General features: G+C 49.2%; 1 protein-coding gene and 1 non-coding gene across 2 annotated transcripts; one reads left to right on the top strand and one right to left on the bottom strand.

The window, feature by feature from the left end:
* The first annotated feature begins 1,104 nt into the window (after positions 1-1,104).
* TRNAI-AAU (transfer RNA isoleucine (anticodon AAU)) lies at positions 1,105-1,178 on the top strand. The gene has a single exon. It is a non-coding gene; the product is annotated as a tRNA-Ile (tRNA).
* Positions 1,179-1,246: 68 nt separating this feature from the next.
* Positions 1,247-8,566, bottom strand: LOC105182795 (fatty acyl-CoA reductase wat). The gene is made up of 8 exons (XM_025304405.1): positions 8,068-8,566; positions 7,229-7,477; positions 6,885-7,030; positions 6,650-6,759; positions 5,848-6,043; positions 5,234-5,485; positions 4,577-4,834; positions 1,247-3,588 (listed from the first exon to the last, which is right to left on the bottom strand). Exons 1-8 carry the CDS (start codon positions 8,449-8,451, stop codon positions 3,483-3,485), a joined length of 1,701 nt encoding a protein of 566 aa, XP_025160190.1. The 5' UTR covers positions 8,452-8,566; the 3' UTR covers positions 1,247-3,482.
* Positions 8,567-11,608: the final 3,042 nt, after the last annotated feature.

Below are 11,608 nucleotides of genomic sequence, written 5' to 3'. Positions count from 1 at the left end.
AGGTCAAGGCGCCGACAAGACATCAATAAAGACTGTTGGTCATATCAAACCAATCACAGTTGAAAACGTTAGCAGTGACGACCGGTAATTAGTTGATGGTTTACTTGGCTATGATCGTTTGATTTTACTTACCGCTTAAATTTCTTTGCGCGTATCCTCTCCCCGCGATCGTTACGTCAAGCGATCGAATATAATGGTGCGAGCTTCAAGATAGAGATCATTGAGTGTTGGCTCTCACGGCATTACAGTTCGTGCCGGCAAGCGATACACGCGTCGCGGATTACTTTATTCTATCCGGATGATTATCTTTTAATTAATTTGACTCTCGTGAATATTATTTTATTTTATACATGCATCTTCGCATCTACGCGAGCATTAGAGCTAGCGTTAGTGCTACTATCAGCGCAACATCGGAGCAGCCAAAATAATACATACATTTGGATCCGTTAGTTTTGTAAATTAGTTCTGAAGTTTCCGCTACGAGTCGCCATCTTCCTTAACGAGCAATTAAGGTCGCGACATATCTCCAATGAACAATAAATAAATAATGCAATAAAAGAATAAAACTTATATACTACAGTCCACACGTGAACTGTGAATTAACAAGGAAGACTTGTTTTTCCAAATTTATATAAAATTTGGAGTCGATATGTACAACAATATATTTATTTTACAAAATTCTACATAAACAAAAATGTAAAAGGTAAAGTACATCAAAGATAAAGTAACAATAACGATCACGGTGCCACAGATGTTCGCGTGTTCACCGCATATATTTGCTCCATCCGCTTATGCGCAAGATCGTCCTTTCAATCTGAAATTGAATTTCTAATCTACGTAAAGATAAAAAAAGTTTATACATATCTTTTTTTAACTTCGAGAAACATGTGTAAACGACAATGAGGAAAGTACAATTGACACATGATTCTGTCCTTTTTGCATTTTGCTTCACGTTACGCCTGCCGAACACAAGCGGACGAAGATGCTTTTGCTAGCGATAATTATTCTATTTATCTATTTATTCTAATTAATATTTTATTTATTTTTTTTATTAGGTCGCAAGCTCCATGTTGAAAACTGTTAATACATCACTACCTGACATCTGGCCCATTAGCTCAGTTGGTTAGAGCGTCGTGCTAATAACGCGAAGGTCGCGGGTTCGATCCCCTCATGGGCCAGCGTTTTTTTTTCTTTTTTCCTCAAGCCTAACTGCCCAAGTGCAATTATGACCTACGGTTTTTGTTTCTTCTTTTTTCGAAATGTAAATTTTGGAACACAGATTTATCTGCTAATTAAAAACGAGTGATGCCTCGACGACCGACTCGACTCGATAATGTGCGTGCAAGATAGCGATAATATAAGGTGCTTGACCGTGTTTTTCCAAAAGAGTCACGTATGTACGTTTTATCGCATAATTTAATATACATTCCATCAGTACAAAGCAAAAAATGTGTATTACCCCTCTCCCGTCTCACTCGTGACGTTTGTATTTTTTTCGATGGCAAAGCTGCGCCAAAGTATCATAATATTTTGGATTGCATCGAATTTTCGGATCACCTTATATTTTCACGCTCCTGTCCGGCCATTTTACATGTCGTGTCGGTGCTGAGTCTGCCGGCGACATCAAATCTTCTTTCGACACTAATTAAGTCACATGTCACATATATATGACTTATTAATAAAATAAAAAGAAATTATTAATTAAATAAAAAGAAAAGAAGAGAGGGAAACCGACGTGGGGCCATGCGCCGGTCTCCTGCGAAATTTACGTCTAACCGACCTAACATTCGTCCGCGACGAGCGAATAAATGTTCACACATAATCATTACATTTCGATTCACCACGCATCATCATACATATACCCATACATTGTCAAATAAGAGGCTATGACGTACGCGTTATCGTTTAGTCCTGTATTCATGTGTGCATGTGCGTGTGCGTGTGCGTGTGTGTGTGTGTGTGTGTGTGTGTGTGTGTAACCGTCAACGAAATGTGCTTTCTCTCAGAAGCTGAGAGCCCTTTGGTTCGCTCGCGTTATGTGCGTGTTTAGCAGTTAACGGTAAAAGCAAGGTGCGATTATTAAATATAAATTAAGAATATGCTCTCTCGCGCTCTCACTCACACTCTCTCTCTCTCTCTCTCTCTCTCTCGCTCGCTCGCTCTCACTCCTCTCCTCATTCTCTGTCTCATCTTTTATTCGCGGGACAAAGCGCGCTCGTCAAAAAGCACTTGTGTTCCAGCGTGAAACGGCCGTCGTGCGCACGTGAAATGCTGATTCGTGAAATAAGTTCGGTAACGACAGGCAAGCCTGACCGCGCGCGAGCGCGGGTTCGGTCGGAGTTGCGTAAATTAATAGCTCGTTCATCGACGCTCACTTTCTCGCCACTCTCGCGATACAACTCGTTCCGATTAGCTCTCTCGGTCGCTTTTACTCCGCGAAGATCGCCTCGGTGTGTTTTGTCGAAGATCAAGATTGATTGCGGTAAGAGGATGCGAGGGAGAAGAAGGGAGAGACGGGATTGACGAGATGGAGACTCAATGTCGCGGGTGTCTCCTCGATTGAGTTTCACGTCGATTTCAAGTGAGAGACTCGGCTCGAACGAATCGGCGGGGAACGGCGTGTGCGATTTCTTCTTCTCTTCTCTCTCGTCATCCGTTCGTCATCTCCTTCGAACAGGCTTTTTGATTCTCGTATGTCTCTCGCTTTCTCTAGCGACTCGTCGCCGAGTCGCGCGTTTCTTTGTAATTTCTCCTCCTTTTCCTCCTCTCTCACTCCTCAGCCGTTGGATAGCTGAGAGTAAGAGAAACGCATTCCTCGCGAGATCTCGATCACTGCTATCCGCGTGGAAAGCAAACATAAACAAAACGATCCGTTAGTCTCGCGATTAATTTACGCACTAATGTCGAATTGTTGCACAACACCGAGGATATTTCACGTACGCACAGTGGTCGAATCTTCTCCTTGTTTTGCTCTCTCTCTCTCCCCCCCCCTCTCTCTTCCTCTGTGTGTCTCAGAAAAGACTTACAAAATCTACTTTGGAAACAAGGTAACATGTGGTTCTCTCACTTACAGTTCACTCGCGGAGAATTCGAAGCTGCAAGAACAGTACGCGATTGAATTGCCGCACGAATTGAATTATTGTTGTTGTTGTTGTTGTTGTTGTTGTTCCGATGCTATTCGCCCGTCGTCCTCGTCACATCTCGCGTCGCGTCTTCCGGTGTGAATAAAAAAGAAGAAGGAAACGTATAGAGAATCCGGCTGCTCTGCGCGTACGCGAAGTTTCGAGATACCACGGATGTGTGCCGCCCATCGAGGTCGCTCCGTTCTTCCTCTTCGCCGAGGTTCCGCGTTGTCCGACTCGAGAATCGATCGCTTCTCTTCACTCCGTACCCGAGCAAGATCCATCCTCCATCGACTATTCCCGCGTTTCCCACAGGACGACGCGTTCGCCTCGCATCGTCCTCCCTTCTGGCCGTTCTTGTCACACGTAGTTCAAGTACTTGAGGATCGGAGACGCGGCCGCCCACGACAGCCTGATGAGCACGTAGGCCAGGATGACTTTCAGCACCTGATGGGTCCAGTATAATCTGCAATATAAATCCATCCCCTTCATAACTCGGGACCACTCGAGGCGTCCTCGCGGCTGGACACGACTCCGGAGGAGTCCAACGGCCCACTGTCGATTTCATCAAGGCCACTTGCCGTTCATATTGCTGCCCGGACAATAATAAAGCAGTTAACAATTTTACATAAGGAAAAAAAAAAATTATCTATTCCGATTCCTTCCTTTTTATCCACATTAAAAGACTTCCGAAAGGTCCACTACATATTATCGATATTGAATAAATAAATAAGAGTAAATTAATCAAATAGACTGCCGTTAAGAAGGACTATTTGAGGATGAAAGAAAATAAACATCGTTCCCCGCGTGCAAAGACATTCCTGGTTTGTCTTCTAGATCCCACGGTCTTTCTGAAAAGAGTCGCCCGTCAAACGCTGACTCAACGAAGGCTCAATGTTAAATAATGCAAAAGAACGCGTCTCGAGTTCGCTCGTTGGAAAACATCGAGCGTTTAATTGCTTCGCATTCTGCTTAATTCGCCCTAATGGGAAATATACGTTGAACAAAAAATGTAGAAATGTAGAAAAAAAAATCACGGTAAGACACAAATCATACATATGCAAGTCGCTCGTCAGCCGAAACGTTGCTGCGATGAATGACGAAACGCGCAAAACATTCCTTTATCTATTTTTTTTGGCAATGACTTCGACGGACAAATATCTTGGTAATACGTTTGGAGAAGTGTTGATTGCAAAAGACTGCAAGAAAAGTGTCTCGAGAGAAATATTTAACTCGACTTCGACTCGAAGATGAGGAGTCGAGCGCTTGCCGTGTAAATATCGCGATGTACGCGATCGAGTGGGCCACGAAATCGTCTCGGGACGTGACGTGTGAAAACTTTTATTTCACTCCGCGATCGGGAATGGCGGGAATCGCGAGCGACGCAATTCCTGAGCCGAAAATCGCCGATGCGATTGCGCGATCTACTTTCGCTGTACGTCTCTTCGTCATACCTTTGCCATCTGGCGCGCGCCTGCGGCAGCGTGTCCAGCGGGTCCTTGATCAGGTACACGCGGATCCCTTGGATGTACGTCTCGAAGTACACGTTCCAGTCGACGTCCTGTATGTCGCAGAAGAATCTGTCGCTATCCTTTGGTGAGAGTTTGCCTATCATCGCCCGCAGCCGGTCGTTCGTGAACGTCCATTCTTGCGTGCAGAAGTATTTGAGGACGTCTAGGAACTTGTGTACTTTCTTATAGACTTTGAGTAATCTTCGGCAGAGAAAAACAGAAAAAAACACATAACTCGAGCGATACGCAAAAAATGTTCTTCGAAATGCGGATAAAAATATACACCTTTGCTCTTTTTTATCATTGACTATCATTAATAGTCAGCAGGCTGTAATTATCGTGGGCGTCTGATTTACATGTGCGTTTGAATTATAGATCAAAATGACTGACGGATCACGGACATAACGCGAGTTGCACTCATTCTTTTTATCGCACACTCGGTTTATTCGGAGCCTATGCCGGGAGCGTCGAGATAATCCGCGGTGTACATCAACGTGACAATCGACGTGTTAATTCGCGATACCGCGATATTATCGCTCGAGGCTCTCTGATAAAACAGAAAAAAAGAAAAGAAAACCGCCGGTCGCGCACGCCTCCTACCTGGGTTGCCTGCCCATGCAGAAGGTGACGGTATCGACCAGCAAGGCCGGCAGCAGGTGCATGAAGTACACGAAGAACAGATGGACTATCCTGTGCTTGTTGTTGCGGAAACTGTAATACCAAATCGCCCGGTTGGAGGGAATGTCGAGGCCGTACTTGGCCGACAGATCCTTCAGCTGGTCGTAAGTGATCGGGTTGTCGGTCGACACGTAATTGTAAATCGGGATCTCGCCGCTCGTCTTGTTGTTCTGCCTGAAAGCACGACGTTCTGCGTTCTACCACCACTGCCATTATGAAAACCTGAGATACAACCTCGAGATAAGTTAACTAGAGACGAGACTCAAGTGAACGAATGAAGAAGCTTGAATCGCGAGGACTCGCTTGATCCCGAGGTGCCTCCTCTCCCCGCGAGATTCGAGTCTCTCGCGGGGAGAGAAGAATAGAGCCAGGTCTGTAACGGACGCGGATTATTTCGCAGATATCGCGTGCCTCATCGCCAGATTCGCCAGAGCTGAGACGCTTGACTTTCGAGCGGACGAGAGAGAAATTTCAATCGTCCGTGAGCGTCCGTGAGAGACCGAGGAGAATCTCGCGGATTCGCGAGGAAGATTCACCTGTGAATGTTCGCCGTGTCCCACGCAGACAGGACCAGCGCATTCACTGTTAGATCGGCGGGCACCACGTTCGCCTGCATCGAGCCATTGCAATGGATCGACCGCAGCAATCCGGCGCCAGCGCCAGCGGCCACCCCCGTCGGCCCGTACATGTTGTCGATCCAACCCCGCATCGGTTCCCGGTACGTCGAGATCACTGCAAGCGGGAGGACAGCCAAGTTGAAGACGGTCCTTCGGGACTCCGTCGGAGCTACGTGATTGCGTTGTCTCGCAACGTTCTACTTTTTTTTTTTTCTTACCGTGCGAGCTACGTTCGCAGCGAATCGAACCGCGTCACGGGTACTGATTAATGTCATTCTTAATTAATAAATTAACTATTTCTTGTCTCGAATTTTACTAATTGGTTAGGTCCTTGTCACCTTCACCCGCGTCGTCTGATTTGTATCATTTGGTAAATAATAAGATGGAACGTCGGATTTTTATTGCTCGTCTCTGGACAGCGGCCAGATAGGAGTTTGCGAATCTTTCGTCAAGATATTTCTCGATATTTCGCACTGGATATTTCTTTTTCACGGTATTTGTTTCAAACAGACATTATTGGTCGTCAACTTTTATTTTTAAATAAAAATGCTGCTAAATATAGGATTATAATAGGCTTTAAATATGAATTCTTTAAGTAGGAATATTCAAGCTGTCGAATACTGTGAATATATAAGTGTTTAAAGAGTAACGAAGTTCTGTCTGCCGCCGTTTAAGCCGATAAAAATAAACTGCTCTGGTATAATAAAGTAGCAGCACTTACCGATAGCAGGACGGAAAATGCCGACCGGATAATCGTCAGCGTGCTTTTTTATCACATGCTCGGCTATGGCTTTCGTGTAGGCGTAAGTATTCGGCCATTTTCCCAATAACCTGAAACGTAGGAAGGAACATAAGATGAACTTCTACACCGATCTCGGACACACCGGTGGTGGTACATCGATAGCGCATGCATGGACTCGAGAGAAAAAAAAGATTCGAGAGCAGGGTTCACGTACTGCGGAGTGATGTCTTCGACCAACTTGTCCTCCATGCACTCCATCACCGCGATCAACTTGTCGGAATCGATCGGCGGGTCGTAAAACTTCTCCTCGATCACACGCTGCGGACAATTCGCGTACGCAGTGGACACGTGCACAAAGGACTGCGAACATTTGAAGTGAGTCACGCACGTTAAGTCACTCACTTTCCTCGCTGATATAAAATGGTCGACTCAAGGTCGCGAGGAGGCTCTCTCGCGACCTTGAGGGGCACGAAGCGAAAACGACGACGAACGAATCAGACGCACACGTCGTTCGATCGTGCAATCGCTCCTTTTCTTTTACAGAGAACTACTCGGTACCTTCAAATTCGTCATCTCCTTGCAGAGGTAGAGGATATCTTTGGCGCTCCTCACGTTAATCGCCATCGCAAGTTTCAGCTTCTCGTCGAATCTGACCGTAGCTGCCACGTGGAAGACGATCGAGACCTCCCGAATGAGGGTGTCGCGGTCCTGCGAGGATATACCGAGATTCGGCTGACTGCAGTCACCCGCGATCGCGACGACCTGATGTCGGAATTTCGGCTGCTCGTCCTTCAGCTTTATAAACAGCTGCACAAATTGTGACAATACAAGCGTTGAGACACGGCCACGTGCGTTTGATTATTGTCGTCGGAGGACAATATTGAACAGGCACGACACTACTTATCTGTATTTTATCATCGCATCATCTATCGCGTATCATATCGCGAGAAATAATTTCCGCGTTCCAAGAAACGTACAATCAGTCAGCTAGAGCCGTTTGACGATGTTTGACGAGCGAGACGAAGAGACGAAGAGTCAAGTCGCGAGATCGGCGAGCCGACGGACAAACAGCAGGCGGAACGAATAATAATCGCGAGTAATAATCGGCGAGCAAAAACACACTGCTCTGACGCTCAAACTGCCGCTTTAACAGTTCATCGCTCACATGTGACTCGCATGATACGCGTATTACGGATAGCAGCAGGTAGCATACGCAATGAACGCAACGAGCAGTGAAAGCGTTAAGAGCTTCCCCCGACGGCGGCGTTCGGCGCTTGAGAATTATTCGTCCTTTCCATTCCACCGTCTCCGGATCGGAGACGCGCGCGTCTCGAACTTGTTTCGCGCGAAAAAGCCCCCAAGTACGGGCTCCGCTTCCTCCGCCGCGCCGGACTCACCGGGTCGTCGAAGATCTCCTCGGTGCGCTGGTGCACGTCCTTGCCCTTCTTCGGGCGCACCAGCAGGTAGATGGACGCGATCCCGGGGCAGTCCCTGAGCAGCTTCTCGATCAGCAGCTTGCCCATGAAGCCGGTGCCGCCGGTGATGAAGACGCTCTGGCCGTTGTAGAACTCCTGCACCGGCGACAGCTTCTCGTTGCTCGGCGAGTTCTTCGGCGAGCACTCGGTCGGCGACTCCGATATGCAGTCCGACTCGGCGGCGACGGCCACCTCCTGGCCGTCGACTCGGTCCAACAGCACCTCCACCATCTTTTCCCCCGGGGTGATGTTGTCGGCGCGGCAACCTGCAACTGTCAGCAATCGCGCCCGCGCGCCCTTCTTCATTTCATTCCGCGCTCAATTCGCATTCCTCCCGCGCACTCGCAATTCCGTCCGGTCACAGTTACGAGGCCCGCGCGGCGGCCTCGCGCGTCGCGACGAATTTAAACAGGAGACTCTCTTCCTTTTGCGAGTCGCGGCCGATCGGCTCGGCCGCGAGAAGAGCGATTTGCTTGCGCGTCCCGCCTATCGCCATTATATCGCCCGTACGTGTCCGCGCGAGGAGATCCTCGCGCGGCGCGATCTCCGCTAATCGCCCCAATCGCGATCGGTGTCGGCCCAGTCGCCCCCGATTGCGAACAAGCGTATCTCGCTGTTGCTCGCTTCGCGACTAATCAGGGTGGCTGCGCGCGACGCAACACGTCGCTATCGCGTCGTCATCTCCCCTCCTCCTCCCCCCCCACCCGCGTGACGCGAGGACACGCTCGTCCTGCCTTTTCCGTCGGCGGCGGCGACGCGGCGGCGCGGCGGCGAGGTACCCACCCAAGTCGCCTGCCGATAAATTTCTCTCTTTGTGATTCGCATAAAAAAGGGGAGGAATACCGGTCCCCTGTGTAACGACGACCATCCCGGTCCGGAACATATTTCTCGAGAGACACGCGCGTTTCTTGCCGCTTCCTCACCTCTCGGCCAAGACCTCTCGCGACGGGGGTCGGCGGCCTGGGGGCGAATTAACGAACGACCATAACTTGCCGCCGAGATGCCGCGATTAAGGCAGCTTTTTTCCCCTCTGTCCCTTTTTTCTCAACGATCACGTATCTCGGGACGCGCGCGAACCTCTCCTACTTCTTCTTCTTCTTTTTGCAACTTTGGCGAGTATCCGCCTCGAAAGCAAAGATACACGACTTAACTTAAGAGAGATTCCGTTTTCTGTTTTTCTGTTTGCCGATAACGCCGCGCGAGGATATGCAAATGTCTGAATTCGCGCAGGGGGATATCCCGTCGATGACGTCCGCGGTCCGGTTCGCAAAAAATCTCGTTTCCGCGCTTAGAAGCGACCAGAGAGCTCGAGAACGATACTGGCGAGCTCGATCGACTTCGCGGACAGGCGTATCCTCCGAACGCAAACACGCAGCACCTTCGGCCAATTAACACGGGCGGGAAAGAAATATGCACTCCGTGTGTACGCCTTCGGCTTAATGCGCGGCGTCCTTGCCGCGGAAGAAACAGAGACGCCGATGCCGCGCGCGCTCTTGCGGCCGGCAGGACGCGCCGTCGCGCGTCCTCTTCGTTCGTCTCGAAGAGACGACAATGAAGCAAAGCAAATATTCCGCCGGCTCGAGGCCGCGTTTCCACGAAGACGGGACTGCCGTCATCCCGGAGCGTCTCTCATTAACGGGACGGCGACGTGTTCGTGTCACCGGTGTTTTGATCCTGCTGACCGGAAAAATGGTGTTTGCTGTGTCGCGTCGTCTCCTTTCCCCACCTTTTCCTCTCTCTCTCTCTCTCTCTCTCTCTCTCTCTTTCTCTCGGGAATTTCGCCGGTAATTCGCGTGTAATCAGCTGCCGATTGAATATGTACACGCTGCAATGCTGTCTGCTGTTGTCGCGATTACTGAACGACTGAGTGACGAATGAACGCGCGCGCACGCAATAAGAATGCTGCTTACGCATGAGAAATGAACGACGTGTGACACGGAGCGATGATGCCATTTTTCAATGTGTCGCTCGAGCAAAAGGGACAACACGAGCTTCTGCTTCTCTCCTTCTCTCTCTCTCTCTCTCTCTCTCTCTCTCTAAGTAGGCAGATCTCGATGCGTATGTACGTAGAGACCGTACACACAAATCTCTCGTCGGATCGGTACTCCTTGGAACGGCTGTAGATTTTTGTTTTCGCGACGCACCGGTTGCGAATAGCCGTGAATAATGCATAACCGAGGCGGGAAGGTGAAAAGAAATTGTACGTTCGTCGTGCGTTTGAAAAGATCTCGCGGTCGCGCGGCGGCAAAAATTGGTTCACGAAGGGAATAACTGGTGTTTCACGGCATTCTCGAGAGTCGTCGAGGCCAGTCGTTTTCCCAGTCGCGACGCTAAAGTCCCATGACGGACACTGTCGTTTGGAACAAAAGTATGCGCTTCTTTCGCTTCTTTTCCGTCGCTTCTGTCGCTCGCCCCGCAAATTCGATGCAGACGTTGCGCAACGACGACGGACATACAAACGGACATATAAACTTCCACGGACGACGTAACGCACAGGTGCGATAAGAAGTCACGATGTCATAAATCACGGGCGTCCGGGGGGTCGGCGAGGGAGAGCAGGGGGAGGGAGTCATTAAAAACGAGAAATCGCGCGCGCGCGCGAATCGCTCGTGCAAGCGAAAGAAAAATGCGGTTCCACAAAATTCTCTCTCGCGCCCTCCGCCCGCTCCCCCCTCCCCCCTCCCTGCCCCCCGTCGCACGGGCTCCAGCGCTTTCACTTTTTTGCCTTTTGACACGGCGGTAATAATGACATAACGGTAGCAAGAGCGGATTGTGCAATGCACGGATTCGAGAGACGTGTGCGTCGGGACGAACGCCTCGCGCCAAGATCACTCCGTGATATTTTTTATTCATGAGCCGTACGGTGTACAACACGATAGAGATATTAAATTTATATTAATATTTATCCGACGACCTGTCGTCATTCGACAGGTTCGAGTTCCTCACGACGGTTAGGTTCGACTGATGTACGAACAAAGCAACGCAACATTCAACGACGTGTGGCCCGTTCGTCGTCCGTACAAGACGAGCATAGAATTCCCGGTAGAGCTTATTTTATTGGAAAGCGTTCGCTCTCGGAAACGAATGAGAAATCGCCGCCACGGCCGTCACGGCGGGCTATTAATAGCGAGGATCACGGAAGTTTATCATCGATTTCGTTGAATATAAATATTCAAAATGTACACGCAACGTGAGCTCGGGCCTAGCATCGTGATACTTTTTTTACTAGCTTACAAGATACAAAAGATCCTGTGATCGCCGATGTCCGGTATGTGTGTGTGTGTGTGTGTGTGTATGTGTGTGGGTCTGTCCGGCTAGCACTTAATTATAATACGCGAGCAAAGTAGGCCCGGGCGAGCCGGCGGCGCGCATACCCGAAGCCGAACGGCGACGGCGACCGAGTGAAAGTCGATCGTGAACTTCGGCACTTCTTTCTACGGAATAAAAGTATGGACGGGCGTCT

This window comes from Harpegnathos saltator, unplaced genomic scaffold, assembly GCF_003227715.2.
Source record: "Harpegnathos saltator strain DR-91 unplaced genomic scaffold, Hsal_v8.6 scaffold605, whole genome shotgun sequence".
Lineage (NCBI taxonomy): Eukaryota > Metazoa > Arthropoda > Insecta > Hymenoptera > Formicidae > Harpegnathos > Harpegnathos saltator.
The sequence above is the reverse complement of the archived record's forward strand: the minus strand, read 5'-3'. Positions and strand labels throughout refer to the sequence as shown.

Bases quoted from the DNA above. Each gene is read 5' to 3' on its own strand.
- LOC105182795 (XM_025304405.1), bottom strand. From the start codon at position 8,451: ATGAAGAAGGGCGCGCGGGCGCGATTGCTGACAGTTGCAGGTTGCCGC. The intron at 6,760-6,884 runs GTACGTGAACCC...CCTACGTTTCAG, and splicing joins GTCGAAGACATCACTCCGCA to GTTATTGGGAAAATGGCCGA. The intron at 5,486-5,847 runs GTGAATCTTCCT...TCGTGCTTTCAG, and splicing joins GACACGGCGAACATTCACAG to GCAGAACAACAAGACGAGCG.